The 27,488-nt window shown below is 39.4% G+C and overlaps 1 protein-coding gene across 18 annotated transcripts in view; it reads left to right on the top strand.

Annotated features, from left to right (window-relative positions):
* Nucleotides 1–27,488, top strand: part of AFDN (afadin, adherens junction formation factor) — a 143,143-nt gene that overhangs the window by 81,722 nt on the left and 33,933 nt on the right. For 10 of the 18 annotated variants that reach the window (XM_033234211.1, XM_033234209.1, XM_033234210.1 and 7 more), the window contains 10 exons: nucleotides 1,445–1,506; nucleotides 1,624–1,829; nucleotides 3,854–3,874; nucleotides 4,619–4,764; nucleotides 5,105–5,199; nucleotides 5,630–5,895; nucleotides 7,550–7,693; nucleotides 9,197–9,395; nucleotides 13,292–13,395; nucleotides 15,431–15,517. In XM_033234211.1, the coding sequence (XP_033090102.1) occupies nucleotides 1,445–1,506; nucleotides 1,624–1,829; nucleotides 3,854–3,874; nucleotides 4,619–4,764; nucleotides 5,105–5,199; nucleotides 5,630–5,895; nucleotides 7,550–7,693; nucleotides 9,197–9,395; nucleotides 13,292–13,395; nucleotides 15,431–15,517 (1,330 nt within the window). The remainder of the gene's footprint in view (nucleotides 1–1,444; nucleotides 1,507–1,623; nucleotides 1,830–3,853; nucleotides 3,875–4,618; nucleotides 4,765–5,104; nucleotides 5,200–5,629; nucleotides 5,896–7,549; nucleotides 7,694–9,196; nucleotides 9,396–13,291; nucleotides 13,396–15,430; nucleotides 15,518–27,488) is intronic. The other 8 variants (XM_033234218.1, XM_033234217.1, XM_033234213.1 and 5 more) reach the window with 1 other exon arrangement.

Raw genomic sequence — 27,488 nt, 5'->3', positions numbered from 1 at the left:
GATAACTCTTGACTTTCCATTTCACCAAATAAGATTTATTTGAGTAAGTACTGATCTCAGTTTAAGTCAATATTTAACTCAGTAGAGATGTTCGCCACAGTTTAAGTCATTAATATCCCCACAATTTAATTTTTAGTTAAGTTTGCAGAAAGGCAAAACACATGTTCCCTGACTCTTACTGTCAATTTAAATTTTCTTTTTCAGAGATATTTTTGAGAATTCTTCCTGATTATCTCTGTTAAAGTTGAACTAAAATGATAAAGACATTGAAATGTTAAGGAAGCTGATCACTTGACTATGTGTTTCATTGGTTTTTGGTAAACATTGTATATAAAATACAGCGGGTCACAAACTTGGAGTAATAAGTAAATGACTTGAAGTTCTAATCCCATGGCTAAGTGAAAGAATAAGCTGAGCATTATTCATTGAGAAAAGTGTAAATCTACAAAGATAAGGAAATCTAAACTGGATTTGTAATTTATTATCTTACACATTTTAAAGAGTCTGTGCCTAACAATGGCTTTCAAAATGCTTTTGAACAGTGGTCACAACACAAGATTATATCTTACATTGTGCTCTGGTGAACACACACACAAATTTATATTTAACTGAAAGAGTAGTTTCACAAAACAGCCTTCTGCCCTGCCAATGGGTGATGACACACTGTTTGGAGACTAGTTTTATAGAGACAGAAATGAACCTAACTTTTGGATTAATGTGATCTGAATACCTGGAAATAGATAAACATTAGTACAATGCTGGTTTTTATAAATGTTCCAAATTATAGTTTTTTGTATTTATAATTTTTGAGAGTTCCTTATTTATGTAGTGTCAGGCTAAATGGTGGAAAGGACCTGGAATTTATGTGACCGTAAGAAGAAATGTGAGTGAGTAGAACATCTCTTTTTAAGGCATGCATCACTGTAAGCATTGGAAAATGATGATAGTAATGGCTGAAGGAGACTTGCCATGGTCAACTTGTCTAACCCTGTGTCAGCAGAGAAAGACAAAGTCCAGGTCTTAGGAAGCTTTTCCCTTTCAGTATAAGAACTCTGTTTCAAGCTTGGCATGGTTAATATTTCTTTGTGTCGCTTACTACTTTCTTTTCAGTGTTACCTGAGCCATAGCTGTAGCAGATGCAAGACAGACCGATCCCTGTACTAGACATGAAGTGTTCATTAATAATCCAGAATCACGTCAGATCTGCTGTCATGGCCGTGGCATATACTTCAAGGAACTAACCTTCTTAGAGGAGTCGTGATAAGATCACTCCCAATACATTATTTGATTAGGCTGCATCTGAAAGCAAGGGATATTTTATTATTTTACATTGGAAAGATTAGTATTTAGATTTAAAAAGTAGTTGCAGAAATCTACATAGGTTGTCAGTAGTATTGTTAGCCATGTGACCTTATTTTAAGTGATGTCAGCTTTCTTCTTTTAGAACGCAGGATGCTTCTGGGCCTGAACTGATACTGCCTGCAAGCATTGAATTCAGGGAAAGTTGTGAGTCATTTCAGATTTCATTGCCAATGAATTATTTCTTGATCCATTTTGCTCCATCTGATTTTCACATTCATTTTTGTTCTTTTTTCCTTTTTTGTTTTTGAAATCTTTACACAGCTGAAGATTCATTTTTATCTGCCATTATAAATTATACTAATAGCTCTACAGTCCACTTTAAGTTGTCCCCTACATATGTATTATATATGGCATGCCGGTATGTATTGTCCAACCAGTACAGACCTGACATCAGCCCTCCAGAGCGCACACATAAAGTCATTGCAGTCGTCAACAAGATGGTGAGCATGATGGAGGGCGTCATCCAGGTACGTTCCAGCTGCCAGCCGCGCTCCTCTGGTGATGGTGGTTGTAATTGCTAAACCAGTGAACTCAGCTTCTTTAAGGGCTTCTGATTTGGTTACATGTTTGACTCTAAAGATTTTTTTCTAAAATAGAAGTTATATAAATATTATAGGAAAACATATAACTTGAAAGAGTTGAAAGGAAATGTAAGCTTTTTTCTGTCTTGTTCTCCCTGTAAACTTCAGCATAGTGAAGGTAGCTGTGTGTGCTAACACAATAAGTAAACTTCAGCATCGTAAAGGTAACTGTGTGCTAACACAATAAGTAAACTTCAGCATCGTGAAGGTAACTGTGTATGCTAACACAATAGTCCTGAGAAAGGCCCTTCAGCCTGCAGTAATCGTTGTGAGAAAGTGCTGAGCTTTTGTAGACTTTTTTCTGTAATAATTTGTTGAGATGAAATTCATATAATATTAACCATTTTGAAGTGAACAGTTCAGTCGCGTTGAGTGCATTCACAGTGTTGTGCAACCACCGCCTCTGACGGTTCCAAATCTCCATCACCTCAGAGTGATACCCCTTAAGTAGTTGCTGGTGTTTTTCTTTTTCCCCGTTCCCTGGTAACACCTTCTTAGACTTTTTAAAAATGGTTATCAAAAATCACTTGCTCCTGTGTAATGAGCCTAGATGTTGGTAGTAATTGGGCTTTTTGATAGCACATGTATAGGTATAATGGACATCGTAACATACTTCTCACCTAAAATGATTCCGTCATAAACCGGTTTTCAAAATTTCAGAAGATAAAGGTGTTTTGTTGATAGAATGGTTTGGCTCTTTTACGTACTTTCTGTCCCGATCTACAGCTGATAAAATTTTCATAGCAGTTTTTCATCTGCAGATTTAATCTTTAAAGTTCTTAAAAGTAAATGTACAGATTTTTTCAGTTTTTCTAAATACTTGTCAATGTTGTTATTCAACTTAATAAAACTCTAATTATATAATGTTAATAACATAGGTAGCTTGGTTGCTTTTCTCCCGGCAGGATCACTTGAGGGAAACTAAGATCCTTTAGTTCCTTCAGAATTGTTTTCAAAGGCCAGAATTTTTCAAGAAATGTTTCTTTTATGTTTGAGTGATTAGCGTGAGTTTGATGGGGGTTATGCTTCTTTTACCCCAGTTAGGAAATAGGTAAAAAGAAAGTCGTTTTATTTGGAGACCATTTTGTCACTCTCATATCATTATTTTATCAACAAACGTGGATTTCCTTTTCAGTTGTCATTCAAAGCCATTGTCTGTCTTCTCTCATGTTTGGACTTAACTAAACCTGTTTCAAATTGTGAGACACCTATCGTAAAACTACCCTTGATAGCCTTTTCCTTATTGATGTGAACTAGTCAGTGAAATCACTGTTACCAAACAAGTCTTTTAAACTTCAGGTTTAGGTTTAGTATCCAATGGGAGGAATCTTAAAGTAGTGGAAAAGAACTATGGTAGTGAATAATTTAAATTCTGTTTTCAAAAAAACAAAGACTTTACTCCCATTAATATAGGTATAAGTTATTTATACACTTTTAAATTCTTAATCTTCTCAGCTTTTATTTTTATTGTTTCTTGGTCTTTCCTGTCTCTTCCATTCCTGTTAATTAATCTAGGGGAATGGACTTTCACCTTGTTAGATACCTTTAAGTAAGTAGTAAGCACACCATATCATTGAAAGATGTTCACAAGTCCTTCCATTGTGAATCTTTTAAAGAGATCAGTGTGTTCATGTGTTTTTATTGTAACATCATATTTATTGATAAACTCTAAAAATTCAGTTAGTTATTGTGCCAGTGGTAAGAACATAAAACTAATCCTTTAGGTCGTATACTTCTAAAGGTACTTCAGAACCATAAGTGAAAATGTTATTTTGGGAATAACATAACTAAATGTCGTACCTTCATGTCGTACCTTCATATGAGTGTTTTGATTTTTTTAAACTATCATGATTGTTTACAAGTTTCTTTCTCTCGTTCTGCTTGATTTCCCCTCGTCTGTTTTTCTCCAGGAAGTAGACCAGGTTGACCAGGTAGGACATCTGCTGGGAGCTGATCCTAGCTGTGTTGCTTAGCCAAGTTTCTCATGCTGCTCCCATGTCAAACACAGTAATAAAACAGCTGGACTGAACAGCTCATAACACTCATTCAGCAGCTGAGACATGCAGTACTAAAACCCTTTTTGACTGTGCAACCTTTATTGGCATTTCATAATTTCTGCTTCATGCACTTCAGTGTGGATATGAAATGACAAAAGCTCTGTTCTTCTCTTTATTATTTGTCCTTGGTTCCTATTCTTTGGATCTCATCTGAGGTTGCCTGGCCTGCACATGTGGTCGGGAGAGGATGTGATAGATCAGTACTTGATACTGAGTTGCATGGTGTCCAAACCAGTGACTACAAGTATCAGGGTGGCTGTGGGTAACCATGGATACATGTATGTATACTGCACAGATTACCAGATAATGCACAGTCTACAATTTGGTGTTACATTATACGATATCTCTATTTCTCCACTGACTCCATCTATAAATTGTAGCTAACCGAATTCATATGTCTATGTACATGAATCCTAAGAAATAGTTGCAGTGGTTATTTACTTCCCATTGCTATGTATGCACCCAAATTATTTTGCAAATATCTGGTATCTGTGGTAAAATCCTTGGTGAAATGGGAAGGTACTGGTCTATCTCCAGCAGCTTTTCAAGAGCATTCCTTTATATTTTTATTACTTTTGTTTATTCCGTGTTGCTTATGGAAATGTCTTCTGTCTACAGAAACAGAAGAATATTGCAGGGGCACTTGCCTTCTGGATGGCAAATGCATCTGAACTTCTCAACTTCATTAAGCAAGACCGAGACCTTAGTCGGATCACATTGGATGCTCAAGATGTTTTAGCACATTTGGTTCAAATGGCATTTAAGTAAGGAACACATTTTTGAAGATGGCGCTACTCTATAAATAATTAAGTCATTTGTTTTCTTACTCAGTTTTCCAAACTAATTTTAAGGTTTATGTTTTACCTTGATTGAAGGTGAATATCAAGAAGCATACATTTTTGCAAAATGTATTAACTACATATAGTTACATACTTAATATAGTTATACTGAATTCAGTGAGCTATGTTTCAAGATTCCTAAGAGTAAAACTCATTTTTTTTTAATGGAAAATATTTTTAAGAATCCAGATTGTTTCCCATGTGATAACATGTCTGACAATAGCCATCTGTCATGCTAGATTACTGAAATTGTCTGTCTTTTCAGATACTTGGTTCACTGTCTTCAGTCAGAACTTAATAATTACATGCCAGCCTTTCTAGATGACCCTGAAGAGAACAGTCTGCAAAGACCAAAAATAGGTTAGGATGTTTTTTGACTGTTTCCCTCTGTCCCTCTCTTCCTTCACATTTAGCATCATTTTAATGCTTAACATATGTAAGGGGAGGTATTTTTAAAATAAATGGGATGTCCTTTTGGGTTTGGCAGTCTTTAATAAATTTTAACTACTATTTGTTTTGTTTACAGATAGTTCTCATTTTGGTGTGTCACACTGGCCATATTCTTTAAAAAGTCTCTTAAGGCAAAATTATGATGTTAAGTGTAATTAGTTAATAACTATATGTCGTTTAAGATCATGTCACTGTTTCCTCTTGGAATGAAGTTGATATTTTTAAAGTGATTCAACAGCACTGACGACCATAGGTACCATTATCTGAATTTACTGCATATTCAAAGGGTTCTTCCTGGATGACATTTTGGTCCTCTTGTCCTCTCATCCTGTCTGGGCAGATGATGTGCTGCACACGCTCACAGGAGCCATGTCCTTGCTGCGACGCTGCAGAGTCAATGCCGCCCTGACCATCCAGCTCTTCTCTCAGCTTTTCCACTTTATCAATATGTGGCTGTTCAATAGATTAGTGACTGACCCAGATTCAGGGCTGTGCTCCCATTACTGGGGCGCAATTATCCGTCAGCAGCTGGGCCATATTGAAGCCTGGGCTGAGAAGCAGGGGCTGGAGCTGGCTGCAGACTGTCATCTGAGCAGGATCGTGCAGGTGAGTGCTGGTGCTACTCCCCAGCTCATGTGCTTTGTGGTAAAGGCATCTGATCTTTATAATGACCAAGAGCTTTAATGCAGCAAAACCTCAGTACCCTCTTTTTGGGGTTTTTCATATGTACAAATAATGAAGTAGTGTTGTGTTAGTACCTGGGCTGCCATAACAAAGTACAGATATTTTTTCACTGTATTAATTGTATGCCATAATTGTTACTGTTAAGTACTTATGCCTGAATAAATTTAAGAAAATGATTGCTTATAGGTACATAAAAATTCAGAGTTAGAAATGGTGACACCAAGCAACCACAGATGGTTTACGTGGTTTATTTTCTGATAATTTAATGTACACAAACTTTGTTTCATGCACCAAGTTATTTAAATATTGTGTGAAATTATCTTCAGTCTGTGTGTATAAGCTGTATATGAAACAAATTTCATATTTAGACTTGGGTCCCATTCCCAAAGATATCTCATATATGTCAATCTTCCAAAATTAGAAAAACTCCAAAGTCTGAAACACTTCTGGTCCCAACCATTTCAGGTAAGGGATACTGAACCTGTGTCAAAAACTGAGTGACTTAACAGTTGCTCCACAGCCCTGGAGGCCAGAAGTTGAAATCAGGATGTCAGCAGGGTTGGTTCTTTCTGGGGGCTCTGAGGAAAGGTTCTGTTTCAGGCCTCCCCCCAGCTTCTAGTGGTTTGCACGTAGTTGGCGTTCTTTGGCTTGTAGATGCATCATCCCAGTCCCTGCCGTTGTCTTCGTATGGCATTCTCCTTGTTGGCCTGTCTGTGTCCAAAAGACTGCTTTCTATAAGGACAGCCGACGTTGGACCAGCTGATCTTGTTTTAACTTGATGATTCCTTGGGAAGATGCTGCCTCCAAAAAAGAGAACACTTTGAGGTACTGAGGGTTAGCCCTGCACATTTTTAGGAGACACAGTTCGACTCATAAGTGGTAACCAGCAGACTATAAATATCCTTAAAGGGTTCTTTAGATTGAGATCAGTAAGGTGTATTTCAGAACACTTCATAGTGAAAGATGAGCACCAGTTTTAAACTGGATGAGAATGAACCCTCAAGAATACAAAGCCAAATCATATCCCAGTGGCTTCACCAGCTCTGAGGAAAGTTTTTAGATACGAAAAACTAGGAGGTGGTGTTTTGCAATTAACGAATTGAGTCATCTATAGCTTAAAAACCTGGGACTTTTTTTAGTATTATGTATAATTTTTTTCCTCCATTTTTTAACCTTGTTTTTAAAAAGAGATTTAGTGTAGAGGCTAGACAGCATGTTATGACAAGTCAGGACAATGAAACTATTCAAACACCGGTAATTGGTCATCTGAATGGTCAAGTAAATGTTCTGCTTCTCAAGAGAGTTTTTAAAATGCTTTACGAACATAATTAAATCTAATTATACATGCATGTCATAAAATTAAGAGGGCATCTAAAAAGATGCCCTTCAAAAGATAATGCTTTTAGTTCTATTTAATGTACATAGTTACTGTAAATGGAAGTCTGTTTCCTGAAATCATTCTGCATTTCAAAGTTAAATTAGCGAGTTATATTTTTATAAATATTACATAAAGGATAATATTTATAGAATAACTTTACAAGTATGATATTTTGTGTCCTTTTTTTCTTTTACATAGGCAACAACTTTGCTTACCATGGATAAGTATGCACCTGATGACATTCCAAATATAAACAGCACCTGCTTTAAGTTAAATTCACTACAACTTCAAGCCTTATTACAGAACTATCACTGTGCACCTGATGAGCCTTTTATCCCAACGGTGAGTAGATGTTGCCACATTACCACACAGTGCGGGACATGTTTGCACAGGGAAATTTGGATGAATAAACAAAAGGAAATCTTATTTAATAAGTTGACTGACTTATTCTCATCTTACGAGATCGTTTTCATGTTGTTGTCTGAGTTGAGTTCAATGAAAAAACAGAAACTACACTAAGTAGAAAGGGATTTTATTCAGGAAAGTAGGTTCTTGGAAAGTTATCAGAAGGACTAGAAGAGAGGCGGTTAGGAGGCTGCCCAGGACTGTTGAGTTCCAGTGGGCGTGGCCGCAACTGAGTGCTGGAGGGCAGGTGCCTCTGCCACGGGTCACCCCCTCACAGCCTGGCTAAAGTGAGAGGCTTGTCCCGTCTCATCTGGAATAGAGCCGGGAGTTTTGGCATGCCTGCCTCTCAATAGGAGGAACAGAGGGTGAGAAATAGTGTCTACCACTGTCAGCTATTTATAAAGAGAGATGCTGTAGACTTAAATATGAGTCATGAGAATTATATACGTGGATGGATGGATTGACCAACATTGAGTTTATGCCAACAAGACATGAACAAAACAGCCCCAAACTAGAAATCACCAAATCAAAAGTGCAGCATATACATAAATCATGTCATAGTCATATAAAGACATATGTGGGAAAGAATGAATTACAGTTACAACAGCTGGGATGAACATTATGACATAATGTGAAAAAACAGCCCTGTGCAAAGTGCATAGAGTATGCTTCCATCTATGTACACTTTAGGAACAATCAAAATCACGCTGTGGTGATAGAAGCCTGAAAACCATTTCATTCTTTTTGAAGGAAAAGGAGGGGACAGTGAGAGGGAATGGGGTAGCTACTCAGGTGACGATGTTCTCTTTCTTGAACAGAAGTGAACCTGGTGGTTGAGCTGGTGTGTTCATTTTATTGATCTATACAGTTAGGATTTGTGAACTTTCCTTTATGTGGGTAATATATCGGTGAAACATTTTTAAATAAAAATCATCCATAAACCCACAATTCAGAAATAACCTCTATATATTGATATATTTCCACACTGGCAAAAATACTGTATAGATATTTTATGCTGGTTTTTTGTATTTTACATTGTGTGAGCTTTTCCCTATATCATTAAACATTCTATACAAATATAGTTATTAACAACTGAAAATTAAAGAATTGCACGATGAAAAAATGATTAGAAAAGAAAAACTTGCGATAGAACAATTTCCTTTTATTTAAAGCTACAGGTTACTTAAAATTAATAATTAAAATCTTGGTTCATCTATAAAATGTGTGCAGCCCAGGGTTGTTGGCTTTAGAAAACGGATGATGGCTGTTCTGCTTGGGATCTGTGCTCCCTCCATAAGCCTGCGTCTGTCTATGCCTGTTGTCTGTGAGATGAGCGGTGCTGCAATGATCAGACAGATCAGACAGACTTGGAATAGTTGTTGGTCACGTGCATCAGACAGTGAGCATCTCTTTTTAATTTTGCATTTGTTTTCCAAACAGGATCTTATAGAAAATGTAGTGGCTGTGGCTGAAAACACTGCTGATGAGCTGGCCCGCAGCGATGGAAGGGAAGTGCAGTTGGAGGAGGATCCTGACCTACAGCTGCCGTTTCTTTTGCCAGAAGATGGTTATTCTTGTGATGTTGTCAGAAACATTCCAAATGGTTTACAAGAATTTTTAGATCCTCTGTGCCAGAGAGGTAAATTAGTCTCCATGCCTGAGTCTGAGCTACGCCCCAGGTTAAAGCGAGCATTTTATTCACTGTCCACCTCATAGAGTAGTCCACTTATGTGGGAGTACACCCTCATGCTGTCTGGAGAAGTCCGTGTTCCGCTGAGTTGGAGAAATATTTCATGGTGATGTAAGGTCAGAAGTGTCGAGACAGCGCTAGGGGATGTTTTGTGACCCTGTAGTGAGCATCTGCTCTGCCCACTTGATGTCATGGTTACGTGTTCTGCCTGGGCTGATTACAAGGGACCTTTTATTGTTCTCCCTTCTTGGTGTTTTATAAGCATAGTAGGTTGATTCGTTCTTTTAGCACTAAATTGTAAACTTTGTTGCTACCAGCATAGCAATTAAGAGCAACACAAGCTTTGGAAGCAGACTGCCTGCATTCTAAACCCAACTCTGTTACCTATAGGCTGCGCTGCCATTGGCAGCTGACTTTGGCACCTCAGTTTCTTTTCAGTGAGATGGGCATGTTGATAGTACCCAGCTAAGAGATTGTTGGGAGGACCGAATGGGTTCCTGTGGAGCATGCAGAACTCTAGCACAGAGCGAGGGGGTGTGAGTGCTGCTGTTGCTGCTGCCGCTGTGGCCACCAGTGCCACGCTGGCCTGCACATATGTGCTGGCGAGACCCAAACTCCAGCATGTTGTGTGCTTTTCTGTGTGAAGAGCTTATAGCCCTGAAAGGTTTGAGTGCAACCGATTTCCTAGATTTTATTATGTCACTTTTACTACATTTTCTTGTGATCTATACTGATCGAAAACACCACAATTATTTCTGATGTATGAGGTTTTATGTTAGACCAAATTTTAATCCAAGTCTGCCACTTTTTCATAAAGTGGAAAACAGCTCAGATGAGTAGAAAGTTAGACCCGAAGTGTAGGGGTTTGTTTAAACAAATAAAAGTAATAATGATAGAGGTTTTATGCCCATAGGTGTATAAATCTGGTGAGTGTGATTTTTAACTTCAGTGAAACATTCACTCCCCACAATAAATACATTTTTATACCTTTCAAGATACCTTCAAAGTTTCTGATAGTTAAAAAAAAAAAAATCATTTTACAAAGGCTGCATCTTTAATGAAATGTGTTTGCAAAACAGTTACCTCTGGAGCCTTTCCAAAAGGTGCTCAGGGCTCAGTGCCGTCCTCAGAGAAGCAGAGAGAGGCCAAGGTGAGATGAGGCCGGGGTGAGGTCTTTTAGGAAAGTGTGTGTGAAGGAAGAGGGGTAGGAGCAGGAGAAGGCAGGGAGAGCCTTCAGTCTTGGTACAGGTGCACCTGTGACAAGGTTGGGGAAGGAGGAGGGCTGGGTTTCAGTGCAGGTCTGAGAAATGGAGTGGGCCTGAACTAGCCCCAGAGCATTAGTTTTGCGCTCTCCCATTCCCTGGAAAAAGCCTCATGCCACACACTGGTGGACCCAGAGGCAGCAGCACAGCTTCCAAGCAGCAAGCACTCGGCCACCACAGGACTGCTTAGAAGTATCCTTCCAAGTGTGCTGCATCTCAGCAAATCAGAAACCACAGCCAGTTTTCCTTCCCAAAGTCTTCCCCCACACACGTGTTACTTATGGCACTCATCCTCGGATGGTCTCCTCACTCCACTTTTTCGTTTTGTTCTATTGTTCATATTGCCATGGTATCTTAAAACTATGGTTTGTGGATGGTTCTCTCCTGCCAGGAACTCTTCCTCTATCATATGTGGGATTAATTTAAACTGTTGAGCATGACATCACCTTCCAGCCTTACTGCTTCACCTTGAAATACACTATATATATTGTTAATATTGAACTGTATATTATTAATATCTGTGCTATTACCGTTGTCACTACTCCTGCTGTTGAACTTATACACTTATTTATTTTCTTAATTCTAATCAGGCATCCTTTCATCTGGAAAACCTCAGTGTCTTCCTAACACTTAACATGCCTCCCCCAGGAGTGATTCTTAGTTACTTGCTTCTCTTTTTGCACTGGTCACATTGTGTTTGAAACATGTGCTGCTGTCTGTCCTCCACGTTTAGTGAGGGTGGTTTCTGAGAGCCTGGGCTTGGCCAGCTGCACTTTCTCTGATCCTCAGCACCTCGCATGGGCCTGCTGTATGTTCAGTGGTCAGTAACTAGTTGTTTTTATAATTAATATCTTGCAAATAAGCATGCAAGGTGACTACTAGCATTTTGCAAATCTGTATAGTTTATAGTTTACAAGCAATTGCCAGTTTGTCACATGTGCCATAGGGCAGATCCTCACCAAGTTGGAAATAGTGAGCTCTTGACTTGATGATGGAGTATTCTTTGTGACTTCCCCATAAGCTCTCTTAAATCATTAATTTTAGGACATATATGATGTTTCCATGGTCTCGGCATCACTACATTACTTCATATGTGTTAGATGATCATTGTACATGTAGCTTAGTACACAGATGCCTTTAGAAGACTTACAAAGAATCGAGTGTTTTCTTTCATGACATCAGTGTTTTCAGTGCTTCACACTCAATTCTTTACAAGCTGATTAAAGAATTACTTTGTGCCCTCAATGTATATTCCTTTGTTTCCTTCATACAATAGAGTTCTGTGAGAGAAGACTGCACGACTAGCCTGGGCTCATACCTGGTCTGAGATGCATTCCTGAAGCTAATAAAGCCAAATCTCTATTTGTAGTATGGTCCAGAGCTTGTTTTGGAAATGTGGCCCTTGAAAAAAATAAGAAAATAATTGATAATTGTTCAGATTGCAAAATCATGTTAAATTAGTGATTCCCTGAAACATGAGAAAGAGAAGCAAGTTGTAGGTTATATTTTCATGAATCTGAAATGAAATAGTGATTTAAAAAATAAAACTAAGTAAAATTACTTTGTATACTTTTTTTAACTGAATATGTTTTTGACATCTCCTTTTTTGCCTACCATAAATAAACTGATTGTCCACAAATAACAGTCAGAATTTTCTCCTTGTTGAAGCACTGGAGTGGATGAGACTGTCAGCTCCTGCCAGGGAAAACTCACTAGTCCAAGCCATCAGACCACTTGAGACTGTGGTGAGAAGCTGCGCAGAGTCTGTCACACAGGACACTCTTCATGAATGGTAGCTGCTGAGAGTGGGAAGAAGATGGCAGTAGAGAAAATGTACCAAGGATTGTTCAGGGCCCGTGTGATAGATAGGAGTTGGTCAAAACATTGCTGAGAAACAAAATAGGATTTGACTAAATGAAGAATGACCTAGTTTGAATTGAAAGGCTTACTTTTACAAAGCGTGTCATTTGTCCCTGATGAAAATAACAGATACTCTTGAAAACATTATAAAATGATTCCAAAATTTATTTGTAAGACATTTAAATTAGTATGAACTTAAAAGGAGATTTGGACAAAGAGTAATGAGGAGGAGTCCTAAAATTGTTGTACAGGTTACCCGATAATTGGAATGTACGTAGTTGAACCTAGAGTCTGGCGTGCTGACAGACACCCCGTGCTCGTGTTGTCTTCTGACTCCTTCCCTCTTTTCTTCCCCTTTGCTAAGTAGATATTCTGAATGTTATTAAGGACCTCTGAGTTTAGTGGATGGAGTAAACAGTTCTGCAAGGAATTAATGACAAGGCGATTTGATAATTTCTTATAGGAGCAAGAAGAAAGTTCTTTTGGAACACAGAGGAGGGGGAGGCCAATTTTACTTTACTGCTTGGTGCTGAAATACTCTTGGACCAAAACAAATGGATAATTTTAAATGTCTAGTAATTCAGTTTGCAGAGGGGAGTAAAGGTGTAGAGTGAGAAAAATCAAGACTATGTATTGGCTATGAAGCAGTTGGTAATGAATCTTGCTTCCCTTAGCTTGACAAGATGTGCTTCTTCACTGGCAATTTGCTTGTTTCCTCCTTAGGATTTTGCAGGTTAATTCCTCACACACGCTCACCAGGTACTTGGACAATCTATTTTGAAGGTGCAGATTATGAAAGTCACCTTCTGCGTGAGAACACAGAGCTGGCAAGTATTTTGAGGGCCCCGTGAAGTGAAATAGATCCTTAGGACTTGAAGGTGTGATGCCGATTTGTTTCTTTCTCAACTGAAGATGGGTGTAATAGCAGAGTTTCAAAATCACCATTAAATACTGATATTCAAAAATTTTAAACCGTGGTTTACACATAGGTTTTTTCCTCCCAAGCCATGTCTCTTACAGTTTTGTTTGTAAGCAGTGGTGCTTTTTGAAATAAAGAACACTTATACCCATGGTTATACCGGTCTTAATACATATTTTTAAATATATTAATATGATAATCTTAAAATATTCTTAAAATTCTTTGGCAGAAATGTTTCATTCTTTTATAGTCAGTTCTGCCTTGTCTTAAATATATATCAAGCCATTTAGTAATATTTTATATCTTTTTGAAAGAGTGGTAAATCCCCAAATTTCCCAGCTTCATACATGTTAAGAACAATTCTACTTTGCTTCATATAGACAGTTTTAAACACAAACAGGAATTTTTTGTATATTCAAAGTAATTAATTTGGCTTCCTCACATACTTTAGGTTTGAGCATTATATCATGGCCATCTCCAGAAATTGAATTAATTGTTGATCATTCTTTTATACCAAATAGATGATCACATTGAACTACTGACAAATTGAACATACCCCTAATGCTTTTTTTTTTTGAAACAGAGTCTTGCTCAGTTGCCCAGGATGAAAAGGATGAAATGCAGTGGCACGATTTGGCTCATTGCAACCTCTGCCTCCTGGGTTCAAACGATTCTCCTGCCTCAGCCTCTCAGTAGCTGGGATTACAGGTGCATGCCACCACACTTGGCTAATTTTTTTGAATTTTTAGTAGAGATGGGGATTCACCATGTTGGCCAGCCTGGTCTCGAACCCCTGACCTCAAATGATTCGCCTGCCTCGGCCTCCCAAAGTCCTGAGATTGTAGGCATGGGCCACCTCACCCGGCCCCTAATACCTTTTACTGACTTTACTGACTGCTATTTTTTTAAGTCCCAAATAACAGCAGCAACTTCTGGTTACCCAATTTTATGGAAAAACAAATACCTTCTAGGTAGACTCACTCATTCCTTATCTTTCTAGTTTATTCTAAGATTCCTCAGGAGATTTCAGATTTTGATTTAAAAAAATAGTAATTCTAATGTCAACTAATTTTATTTTCCTTAAAATAATCTCTCATAAGCTTTAGTTATTTTCCTTCTAAATTAAAAAGCCATATGTATAATTACCACCTCTTGGCAAGGTAGCTTCCTGCTCATATGTTTAATTATTTAAATTCCTCCTTAGTGTGTATGGACTGTTAATTTTCTTGAATTTTGTTTACTCTTTGGCGTATAGCAATGACATGTAAAGAATGTGTAACTTCAATGAGTAATTTCACTTTCTCATTCTTTGAGTCTGTCGGGAGCTGTCTTGCCTTATGGGCTGTCAGTTTAGGCTCCTTACCCTGCCAGGTGGGCTTCACTCAATAGCAGCACTCTCTGGGTGCTGCTGCATGAGTCTTGCAGCAGCCTTGGTGTTGCTATTTAAAATAAAATTACTGCTGAGTTTTCGCAAGAGACAAAGATGTTAGGTCATCTCTGTTACAACCATTTTTTGCAGTCCTCCCCATAGATAGTGTAAAATAATTTTAAATTTCTTCTTTGAAAACACAAAAAGACTGGTAATTTGTTTTGAAACGTAATAAAGTAAAAATTGAATTTTGTCCTTATGATCAGGCTTTCTACCTGATAGTAATGGGGGTTTAATTTTGTTTTATAAACTAAGTTCTTCAAATCACATTTAAATAGCATTTATGACTAAATTCATCTTTAAGATTTCAGTCAAGAATATTGATTTAGTTTACCAGATTAATACCTGAAGAGTATCTATATTAATTGAATTTTTTTTTTTACTGTTTATCTTCTCACCCTTTTTGTTTCCCCATTTGCTCCAGTGAACATGATTGACTAGCTCATGAGTTGTCTAACCATACAGAAGCACTTCCATTTCAGTCGTAAAATAAACCTTTGTTTTCATCCTTTAGGCTCAGCCGCTGAGGAAGGAACCTGAAATAATCACTGTGACCCTAAAAAAGCAGAATGGAATGGGCCTTAGCATTGTTGCAGCAAAGGTAGGCCAATTAGCCCTGTGAGAGTTGTTCTCTCCAGTCCTTCAGCATTGAATCAGTAGTTGTCAGAGTGGATCATGTGGGAGTACTTTACCACCCGTGTGTAACGTGCCTGTTCAGTTCTGTTTCTGTGTAGGAGAGGAATGGTGGTGTTACATGAATGAAGCCAGTGTGCTCACTGGGCCCAATTAGTTGAGGGATGATCTCCTACTCTGAGAATGTAGCTAGAGTGATACTTTGAGACTGAGCAGATGGTGCTCAGAAGGAAACAATTTAAAGGCATAGTGAAAACTTGATTTGCACAGTGAGGAGAGAAAGCATTGGTACAGTAGAAAACTGCACCGTGGAAGGGGGGCACAGGTGCATCACCTCATCAGAGTGGGCCACTAGACACCTTTCTCAGACTCCAGTGCACATAAGAACCACTAGGGACCTTGCTACACAAGGGGATTTCTGGTTCTCATTTCCAGGTGTCCCTTCCAGTGAGTCTGGCGTGGAGCTTAGGAAATGGCATTCTTAACCTAGACCTTATATAGTTCTGATAGGTGTTGACTGCTGAACCACCCTCCTGGAACTCTTGGGGTTTGAATCCCTTCACCCGCTAGTTTTGGCAGGATATTGAAAGCTACACAGATCTTTTCTTTGAGTTAAAGAAATGAGTATTGTGACTTGGCGTTACTCATGAGCCTCTTTCAATATGGAATCTCAATTACGTTTGCTTAGAATTAATTTTAGCTTTGAATCATATTCAGATATTTTCTATGAAACAAATGTGTTTTTAGCTAATATTCAATAACTGATGTTTCAGTCAACTTTGCTGATATTTTGCTTAAAAATAACACTGGCCACTACAATGTTTATTTTTGTTTCTCTCTCTAGGAAATATATGAAAAGCTTGAAAATGTTACATAGCAATGTGATAGAAGTGCCTTCTGAATTACAGTTAATGTGCCTTGAGAAATATTTTAATTGCTAATAGTCAAAATTTTTAGTTTATTTTTCTTTATACCAGAATTATATTATCCTGAATATTAATTTGGAAATAAACGGACTATAATTTGAAACCCTGCCATTCCCATTGTCTGGAGAGACCTGTGATTTTTTAAAAGCTTTCACTGAAGTGTTTTCTTCCTCAGCTACTCTAATTTGTGAAGGGTCCGTTTGAAATGAGGGTATGGGGCAGGCCATGAGGTCAGCTTTGCAGTGAACAAATGCAGAAGTATGGGAAAAAATGTTGAGGTCCTGGCTTTGAACCAGAGGCTAGATGGTGAGCTAATAGGTGGTCTAACAAGTACACAGGCTCTGCCTGACTGGGCATATTTGCATCTACTGTCCCATCATGCAGCGAGGCCTTTTTTATTTTTATGTTTTAAAAGAGGCTGGGTCTTGCTCTGTCACCTAGGCTGGAGTGCAGTGGCACAATCATAGCTTTGAACTCCTGGGCTCAAGTGATCCTCCGGCCTCAGCCTCCCAAGTACCTAGGACTATAGGAGCATACCACCATGCCTGGCTAATTTAAAAATTTCTTCTAGGGATGGTGTCTCACTGTGCTGCCCAGGCTGATCTCGATCAAATTCCTGGCCTCAACCAGTCCTCCCACTTTGGCCTCCCAAAGTGCTGACAAAGCTTTTGTGTCCTACTTTGCAAGGACTTCCTGGCAGCTCACTCTGCTCATCTTTGTCCCCTAGATCAGGGCAGTTTTAGAACTGGAATTAGATCATGAGGAGTTTGGTATCTTTCTCCCTGTCAAACTGACTCTGTAGCATCTTCACTGTAGTTATCCCCACTCTCCAGCATATAACAGGCAAAAAATATTTGTTGAAAGATAGCAAATAAGAGCAATTTTTTTTTAACCGAGTGGATATTTGATTTGCTGTTATATAGGTTTAATCCTGAAATAACAAATTACCAGCTATATTAGCAAACTCTCACTGAATTAGCGATGAGGAAAATTTGTTATCCATAATAATCTTAGTCATAACACAAATGCCTACGAAACAATAGGTGATTAAGATCTAGTGCAAGTACCCTAAAACTTTACCTTTGTGTATTTTGGAGAAATTAAGAAGATGAATGGGCGTTGTAGCAGTTGTGGAGGGCATCTTGGGAGAAGTGGAGTTTCAGCTAATCCTTGGAACAAACATACTGGAATAAAGGAATAAGGGAGATACATCGTGGGTTCGAGTGAGAGCACAAGCAAGGATAGATGAAACAAGTCTTGTGTGTGCCACTTTTGGATAAGGTGAGACCTGTGCAATTACTAAGGAGAGTGGAATAAGGAAGGCAGTGCTTAATTAGTTTTAAAACTCTTGATTTGACAGTGTCTTGTAGGCACCACAAAGAAATGCAGGATTTAGAACAAAAGAGGAACATGATGAAACTGACATTTTAGGAGGCTTTATCTGGGTCTGGTGTGCAGGATGGATTAGAAGAACCTGGGACGAAAAGTGGGCGTCTTTTCAGGAGTTCATCAGAGGAACCTGAACCCTTTTAGCATATGGGTTGAAGGTGCTGCATGGGGTGTAGTAGGCTGCCTCTCAGAGACCAAGGCATGTGGGGTTCACCTGTGCAGGCAGAGCATAGTCCAGGGCCCTTCCCACCTCACCATCCAGAATTTCTGCGTACTCCTGGTAAGGGTCCTGCTCACAGGCCATATTTCCAGGCTGTTGCAATTTAAGGGACCAGTACTCATTTGGAGATGTAAAAGTGAAAATATCAGCCATAGAGCTATGTTTTCTCTTTGCCTACCAGCTGAGTCAATGCCCATTTTCAGGAAAAAATCAGAATCAGAAATTACCCCACCATACTCAAATCTGTGGGCAGAATGTAACCTCCATATTTTCTGTTGTGTTCATCCTGTAACCTTACTTTAAATGCTCTTCTTACCTGGGGTTTTAGGAGTGTGGAGGTGGAAGTAGGGGGCTTTCACAATCAGTGTCCACCTCTTGCAGTTAAAAAAAGTATCTTGCAGTACAAAACTATTTGTTCCTATAGATTCAAGTCTAATTGACTTCAGCATTTAGTCTTTCAGTGGTTTTGGTATTCTCTTTCTCATGATTCCTCATGTATAAAGGAACCAGCATTACCTTACAGCAGGGAAGAAGAAGCGGAGCTCTGGGTTCTCTTGGCACGTTCTCACCCTCTCCTGGGTGGCCTCTGGCCTCTGGTTGTTTGTCTCTGAATTTTGACCTCTGTCCTTTCCAGGGTGACGGGGGCAATTAGGACAACAAGCCAGATTGAAAGTCACACCTGAGCCTCTGTTCAGTTATTGTGGCAATGCAGGCAAGAGGCTAAGGGACAGGGTGCCAGCTCGTGTCAGGTGACAGTCAGATGATGCCCAGATGAAGAGAATCCTCTCACTTCAAGGAGGAGCTCCAGAAGGAAGGTTCTGGTTATGAACCTGGGCGGGAGAGGAAAGGAGTACAAAAGGTGTCAGGGAAAGTGCCTCAGCCCAGACACCCAGGCACGGGTGCAGAGCCCTAGGTGTGCCCAACGGTGCCTGAGTCCAGGGAGCCCATGCTGCTTGAATGGGCTCCACCTGGGCTCTGCCCATTTGTACATCCATGCTGCTGCCCACACCTGTCTTTGCTGCTTGTTTTTAGAGCCTTGCACTTGGTCACCTCTTCCACCACCAGCCTCTTAATCCCTAATCCCTCTTCTGTGGGGTTTGCAGTCCCTTGAGCTGCTGTGTGTCCTCTGTGTATCTGCTCTTACGCAAGGAAGCCTCAGAAGAAACACAACCTTCTCTCTCTGTCTTCAATGGGAAGTAGTTTCGTCATAAAAATCACTGACTCTGGAATCTTTGCTATTACAAAAATATAGGTCATTTATGAAGAAAAGTTACATTAGGTATCCGTGTAGCACAATTACTGGCTTCTGTGAGTCTAATGTGATTTAGGAGTCTGCAGGGGTTAGCTTCAGGGTATATTGTAATTTCAAGGCTAGGTCTGTACTTTTACTAGTATTAGAATAAACTTATTATGAAAGTAGTGGCTGATTGTTAAAATAATACTCATTTCAGAAGAGAATATTAGTGCCTATCGTGTGAAAAGTAGAGTGTACATTTTCACTTTCAAACTTTAAATCTCCAGCGTTTAAAAAAAAACAACAACAAAAGATACTTAAAAAGCTTTGTAGAAAAGACCAGGAAATAATAATGTTAGTAGTACTTGTAACTGGGTTGTAGGTTGTATTAATAGACTTGGGGCTTAATGGGGCATAGTAACAGCATAGAAGGTTAGGTACGTGCAATCAAAAAGATGGACCTTCCACCAGCTGAAGCTGGGTTGGGGATGTGTCTGATGTGCATGTCTATACTGCGCCTGCAAATTTGTGACTCCTGAATTAAACATGCTTCCCTCCCCCTCCTCAGGTCACTCACACAGCAAGTCTTCCCTGGTAAGAGGAGGGTGAAGGTAGCTGTCCCCTTACAGCAGAACACTCCAAAAGACAGCCTGAAGAGGTTTTGAGCATTCGCTCTGTTTGACATCCCTGTCTCACTCTCCCAGGCATGGCTTTGCTGCCTCCGTGGGGAGTCAGGCAGGAAGAGGTAGAGAGTGGCTGGAAAGGCCCTGCTGTTCCCTTTGCTGGGGACATAGACCTGTGTGCCCTTTTCTAAAGTGGGGCTTGATCCTCCCTAACGTGTAGATGATGTTCACTTTGTTCTTGTTTTTGGTCTTTTCAAATACCTTCCACAGTGAATAATGTGTATAAACTGAAAACCGGAAGAAAAAGAAGGGAGTTCAGATTTAGTTCTAAAATGGTTAACTTGGCCAGGAGCCATGGCTTATGCCTGTAATCCCAGCAGTTGGGTTTAGGCCGAGGCAGGAGGATCACTTGAGCCTAGGAGTTCGAGACCAGTCCAGGCAGCAAGGTGAGACCCCATTTCTACAAAAAAATCAAAAAGTATGCTGAGTGTGGTGGTGTGCGCCTGTGGTCCAGTTACGCTGGAGGCTGAGGCAGGAGGTTGGTTTGAGCTCAGGAGGCTGAGGCTGTGGTGAGCTGTTTTCTCATCATTGCATCCCGGCCCAGGTAACAGAGCAAGACCCTGTCTCATAATAATAGTAATAAAATTAATTCATCAGCTTATAAAATAGATTTAGTGAAACTAAGTGTGGATTTGACGTTCATGAAAGTTATTTTTTACCTAGTGATGAAAGTTTTCTTCTCTTGCCAAGACGTCTGTGATCTTAGTCACTTTATTAGCACATGCCCCTTGACCACTTGAAGAATGAGACAGACAAATATGAGTGAGGAATTATATGATCGATGGTCATTATCCATGGCTGTTTGCAGAATGTCTAAACTGTGCTCCAGAGTGGAAGTCAGTGCTAAACTTGAAGGTTGAGTCAGTGTTAGCGAGGTCAAGGATGGCAGCGGGCCATGTACACAGGGTCAGCCCAGTTTGGGCTGTCAGGGGAAGCCATGTGGGGTGTGTGGAGAGGCAGATAGGACCAGATCATAGAGTACAGTGTCAGCACACTTTTTCTGCAATGGGCCAGACTGTGGAGATTTTCTACTTTGCAGGCCACGTGGAATCTGTTGCCCTGAGTAGTTCTGCTATCATGGCAGCCACAGGGCAGTTTGTGGCATAGCGTGGCTGTGTTCCAATAAAACTTTATAAAGAAAGGCCTTGTGATGGTGGGTCTGGACAGAGCTGAGGATTTTATTATAGGTGAGATAAGGACCCTTGAAGTTTAAATGAGGCATGATATGATTAGAGTGCAGTTTTTAAAGTTTATTTTTACAATTCTGGAACATGGATTAGAGCCGCTCAGAAGTATAACCAGGAACTAATAAATAAGTTGTACTAGCTTTCCAGATGAGAGGTTGTGGAGGCTTACCGTAGGGACATGGCAGTGGAGATGACGGGATGGTTGACTGTGTGTGCAGAGGACGAAGGTGGATGACGGGATGGTTGACTGTGTGTGCAGAGGACGAAAGTGTTCTGGAACAGACACCCCGTGAAGGCAAGCATCTTCTCTTGTCCACTGTCGAAGGGTTGACAGTTTCTGGTTATGGTAGGTACTAATACATATTTGTTGAATGGCAGTTTTTGGATTGGCTTGTGAGTTGCATTAGTGGATGAAAGAGGGAAGTATCCAGATGAATCTTGATTCTGTCTTGAGCAGCTGGACACATGGAGGTGTGATTTATGAAGGCAGGGAAACTGAAGGGGGCAGGCATGGTGGCATCAGGAGTTCAGCTTTGAACGTGTCACACTGGAGATGTGGGATGCCTGTTCAGGTGAGTGAATAGATTATCTAGTAGATAGTTGGATAGTGAAGCTCAGAAGGTTAGAGCTAGAGATAAAATTTGGATGTCAGCATATAGATGATCTGAAGGAAATAAAGAAAATGGCCTATTAATTGGACAGTATACCATTTTCAGAAATGAAGCATCTGTTAACGCCTTTTCTTGAAATGAGAGAAATGAATCTAGCAGTTCCCTGGCATACTGGATTACTAAATATAGTCCATTCTTTTCCAGTTTACTTGTAAATTTCTGGTACTTGGAAAGTCATCTAATACATACACACTGCTGAGATGACACTGTATAGTTGATAGGTATGTGGGTCTGCATAAATTATTATAATAGAGTGGACTTACTTTTGAGATTTCAGGGGAGTGTTCTGAGTGCAGGGTAGGCAGTATACAGGGAAATTTCGCCATTGGCTCTGCCCTGTGTCTTACTGAGCCTGTTGGTGTGGCGGCGTCCTGTGGGTTTCTGTTCATGTCTGGGCTCTGCAGTCACGCTGCTGCTGTGCACATTCTGCTCCTGCCACTGGCAGCCTTGGAGCACGGAGCACATGGCACTGCCTCTCCAAGTCTTAGTTTCGTTGCCTTTAATGTAGCAGTAATAGTTATGGTTACCTCAGCTCTTCAGAGAGAGAAGCTGTGTCAGGCATGTTGAGCCTGGTACTGGATAATCACCTGCTGTTTGTATTCTTGTTAGTCTCATGAGTGTGTGGTATATGGTTTTTTTCTGCAGAGGAGCCTATAGACTTGTGTGGTTAAATTTTACCCATAGTCATTTGTGTGCTTTTGTTGTTTTCTATAAGCTGTGTGGTTTTGGTATTTGGCCTGTTCTTTTTTCCTTTTCTAAATTGGTCTATGGCTTAACTGCTGTAACCCTGAACCATGTTTTGATGTTAAGTTCGCTGACTCGCCTTCCACATGGTGGTTAAGTTTTATGAAATCCAGATGATTTGGAAGCACTGTGGGTATGCAGTTTACTTTTTAAAACATTGCTTTTGGGGACGATCAGCAGGCTACTTCTTGCTCATCTGTGGGACAACATGATGCTTCCTGTTTAATGTGGATTTTAAAATTACAAACAATTCCCTCATTTTTATTTTTCTAACTCTTTTTAAAGTTTAAAAGTACAAAGTAAATAGCAGTCAGCGTGGACTGGTTACGTAAGAGTCTGAATATTGCGTTGGTTCTAGGTCGTGTTGATAAATGCCATACAGGGTCATAGCATCCAGCGCAGAATGTGGCGATCCCGGTCTTGAAAAACCAGCTGTCTTGGTTGCTGTTGAAAACTGAGAGAATAGACGGTTGATTTTCAGTTCACGAAGTTGTTGTGGTCCCGGAAATGAAAATGTGGTTCTCTGTTGTTGGAAGAATACAGTCAGTGGTGAGTTTCTTCAGGGGGCAGTTGTCGGTGTTCTTGTGCACACTGTGGTCTTGAAAGAATGCTTTTTCTTTCAGTATAACTTGTTTAAACCTGTCAATAATTAACTTGCTCATGAAGCAACAACTATTTAATGTAGCTTGTAATTACACACTCAGATTTTTTTTTGCTATTTTTGTGCTGCAAATTCTTAAGCTTCATAAAAACGTAAGCCTTCTATATGCTTCTTATTTAAGAAAACAGCCATGTTTCATCCTGCTGGGTATAATATGGTGAAGGTTGCTTTAAATAGGATAGCTGCCACTGTGTAACTTGCTGAAGACATGGACAAGAGTATCCATCATGTAACCTGTTTTTGGCCCCATTAGGTGGTTTTAACTACAGCCTTTCTCTAAAACCCGTTTTTTCTAAAAGTGAACATAAAAATGACACTTTTAAAAGTGCTTAGGATATTTTGCTATTTTATTTAAAAATCAATGGTTAATTAATGCGTTAAGTATGTTCAAGTTTATGCTTTTAGACAGTGTACTGATTTAAAGTTTTAAAATCTTAAAATCTTAGCTTAAAACAAGATTCCTATGCCCTAAAAATGAGAGGGTAAGGACTGTTTATTAACATGCCTTCTCACTGTTTAGAGTCAGTCTCACGTAAACTGTAATTTAGTCCTTTGAAGACTGAGACCTTCTCTTGTGTTCTTCAGTGGTCTAATTATGACCACGTGGGAAACACCTAGTCAAACAAGTGAAGTCAGGAAATTCCGGGTTCCTTTTTAAAGTCAGTCCCAGAGTTCCTGTTGTGCTTACAGTTTCTTCCATGGAGATGCCAGAAACATCTTTCCACTAAGTTGTATGAAGTGACACAGTGCCCCTCATGGCTTCTTATGAATTTGGAAACAATATATTTTTGTGCCAAAAGCAAAATAGTAAATTGATATAAAAGAATATTATTCTTACCTCGTTTATAATTTTGGCCTAAGTGCTGATTTCTTGGATTGATTGAAATACTGAATTCAAGTACAACATTAAAATAACATAATAGGAACATAAAATGTTAATCCTCTAGAGAGCCATCATAGCAAATGATGATAATTTGTAGAGTTTACCTGGATGTAGGATATTGGCTGTGGGGTAACCCATAGGTTCAAACTGCCCTGGGGTTGCCCCATCTCACTCAGTGGAATCTAAAGTGATCTAGACCCATCCCCTGCACAGGCCAGGACTCTGGGGAGCTTTGTCAGGAGTGTCAGGGTCGCCTCCAGTGGTCTCTCGTGCCTGAAAATCTGATGAGTCGCACACCACTTTGCGAGGCTAAGAAGAGTTTCTCCGCCCTGGTGAAATTCACACACCCTGCATATGTCACGTGTGGTCTTTCTGGGTTTATGGGCCTCCTGCATCCCATCTGTGGGGCCACCTTCGTTCCCTTCATTTTATGGAGAGGGAAGAGATGGATGTGGTGTGTTGGGTTTGTATTTTATACAAAAAGCATAACTGAAAACCAGAGCTGGAACTACAGCCTTGCTCATATATATCAAGCTTAGTTACCTTGCTCACAGCACCAAACCTGCTGGGGGTAACTTACCATGGACTTTCAAGATTGCTGAATGTAGAATTCATATACAAAGTGAATTTTAGAACTGATTATTTCAAAATCAAGGAAATTCCTACGCAATAAGAGAGATCTTTAGAATGTTTTTAAAACCCAAGCCTGGATTTACTTATCCAACTAGAAATAAAGCAATTGAAAAACCCCGAGGAAAGCAGCAAGTGGGCAGGGTGTCAGCTGAAGCATGCCTGATGACTGAAATATTTCTGGGCTCTGAGGTCATTCCAGCCACTTATTGTTCTAAAATCACCAGCCAGAGAACCCAGGCTAGGTTTTCTTACCTGAGAACAATAGGGTTGGATTGATGATTTGGCCAGCATATCTTTCTTCCTCCTGCTCTTTTTTTTTTTTTTGGATTATGTTTTAATGATGTCTTTATGCTGTTTATCACGTTGTACTCCCACACGCACTCAGGGTTTGCTACTAGAATGTTTGAAGCCTAGGCTCCGCCTGACCGAGCCTCCCTGTGCGTGTGGGGAGACAACCTACACTTCTATAAAAGCTCTTCTGAAAAGGTGCAGTAAAAGAATTAGAGAAGACATTTGGGGAGCAGTCTTTTCCCTGTGGCCATTTCTCATCGGACGCACAAAGCAACTTGTAGGTGCGTGCTCTTTCTCAGTTCTAGGGAAAGTTGAATGTATAGCAACTGAGTTATTTCTGTCTTTTACTATAATTTTTGATAACTTTTTGTTCATTTACTGCCATTCTGTCTTGTACCTCATCCTACAGGTAAATTTCAGATACAGCTTCGATTCGTCCTTTTTTTGTCCTCCTTGTCTCTCCTCTCCCTCATTAGTCCCATCCCCCTCTCAAACCCTCTTCTTTCCTTTTTAATGGAAAGAAAGGCAGTTTCAAGAGGCATTTTAAGATTAAAATGTTAAGATCAAACAGGCAGTGATCTTTGTGTTTCCTTTTTGCCTTTTTTTAAAAAGGATACAAGATCTAAATCTGCTGCCAGCGTGTGCTCCACATTGGGTGTTCTCTAATATGCTGAAATTATGCTGAAGGGCACAAATGCTGAACATGGCAGTTTGGATGCTGTACTGCATATGTTCTCTCAGGGGCCTCCAGACGGGGGAAAGTACGTTTAAAAATTTACCTCTGGTATTTAAGTTTGGTTAATTAAATTCCAAAATTGTACTGAATGAAATTTGTAATTCCTGATGCCTTTTGAATCTGTAACTGCTTTTCAGAAGACCTCTGCCCCAACTTTTCTTTAAAGGAACTGATTTGTTAAATGAGGAATGAGTAATCCTGAATAATTACGATTATTCTTTTAGTTTTGCAAAGAATAAATGGACTAAAATGCAATAATATCTTTTCAAATACCATATTTAGGTACCTTTAAGCAAGTAATCCTTAAAACTATTTAGCCTTTCTGGATTTATTTATAATACTGTGTTCTCAATTTTAATGGCTCTTTTGCTTTTCTAACCAGGGTGTGTAATGTTAGCATATATATTGTAGTATGGTAAAATCTTGTTTTTGCCATATTATCTGCGTAATTGTAAATGTGTTGCTAGTACCTGTCATTACTCATAACAAACATTCAGTGAACATCTACATTATTAGTGCAGCGCTGTCCAATAGAAATATATGAGTCACAGGGGGAATTTTCAGTTTTCTACTAGCTGTGTTTTTTTAAAAAGTGAAGTTAATTTTAATACCATATTTTATATTATCTAATACATCAGAAATGTTATGTCAACATGTAGTCAGTATAAAAATCATCAGTGAGATAGTTCATATTCTTTTTTCCATACTCAGTCTCTGCACTTCCATATTTCAGTTTGCATGAGCCACATTTTCAGTGCTCTGTCACCACCTGTGGCCTGCCGACTGCCATACTGAACAGCACAAGTGTTTAATACCATTTCACTAGTATTCTTGGAACTGTTTCTACATTTCTGTGATTGTTTTTGGTTGGTAATTACATAGCTTACACTTGAATGTTCTATATGCTGATAAACAGCAGCAAAGAACATAGAGCTTCTAGGCCTGACTGTTCTTTCTTAGTTGGAAAAGAAGTAGAATTACCATAAAATGAATTTTAATTGTGTGTGCACCATTGTGGAAAACAGTGTGGCAATTCCTCAAGGATCTAGAACTAGAAATACCATTTGACCCAGCCATCCCATTACTGGGTATATGTCCAAAGGATTATAAATCATGCGGCTATAAAGACACATGCACATGTATGTTTATTGCAGCACTATTCACAATAGCAAAGACTTGGAATCAACCCAGATGTCCATCTGTGACAGACTGGATTAAGAAAATGTGGCACATATACACCATAGAATACTATGCGGCCATAAAAAAGGATGAGTTCGTGTCCTTTGTAGGGACATGGATGCAGCTGGAAACCATGATTCTCAGCAAACTATCGCAAGAACAGAAAACCAAACACCGCATGTTCTCACTCATAGGTGGGAATTGAACAATGAGATCACTTGGACACAGGAAGGGGAACATCACACACCGGGGCCTATTGTGGGGAGGGGGGAGGGATAGCATTAGGAGATATACCTACTGTAAATGACGAGTTAATGGGTGCAGCACACCAACATGGCACATGTGTACATATGTAACAAACCTGCACGTTGTGCACATGTACTCTAGAACTTAAAGTATAATAATAAAAAATAAATACATAAATAAAGACATTATTTTAATAAATTTTGAGTTCAGCCTTAATAGACTACATAAATAGTGCATTATTGTTTAGAAATAAAAC

The sequence above is a fragment of the Trachypithecus francoisi genome, unplaced genomic scaffold (assembly GCF_009764315.1).
Source record: "Trachypithecus francoisi isolate TF-2019V2 unplaced genomic scaffold, Tfra_2.0 Lachesis_group15, whole genome shotgun sequence".
Taxonomy (NCBI): domain Eukaryota; kingdom Metazoa; phylum Chordata; class Mammalia; order Primates; family Cercopithecidae; genus Trachypithecus; species Trachypithecus francoisi.
This window is presented reverse-complemented; position numbering and strand designations above follow the sequence as displayed.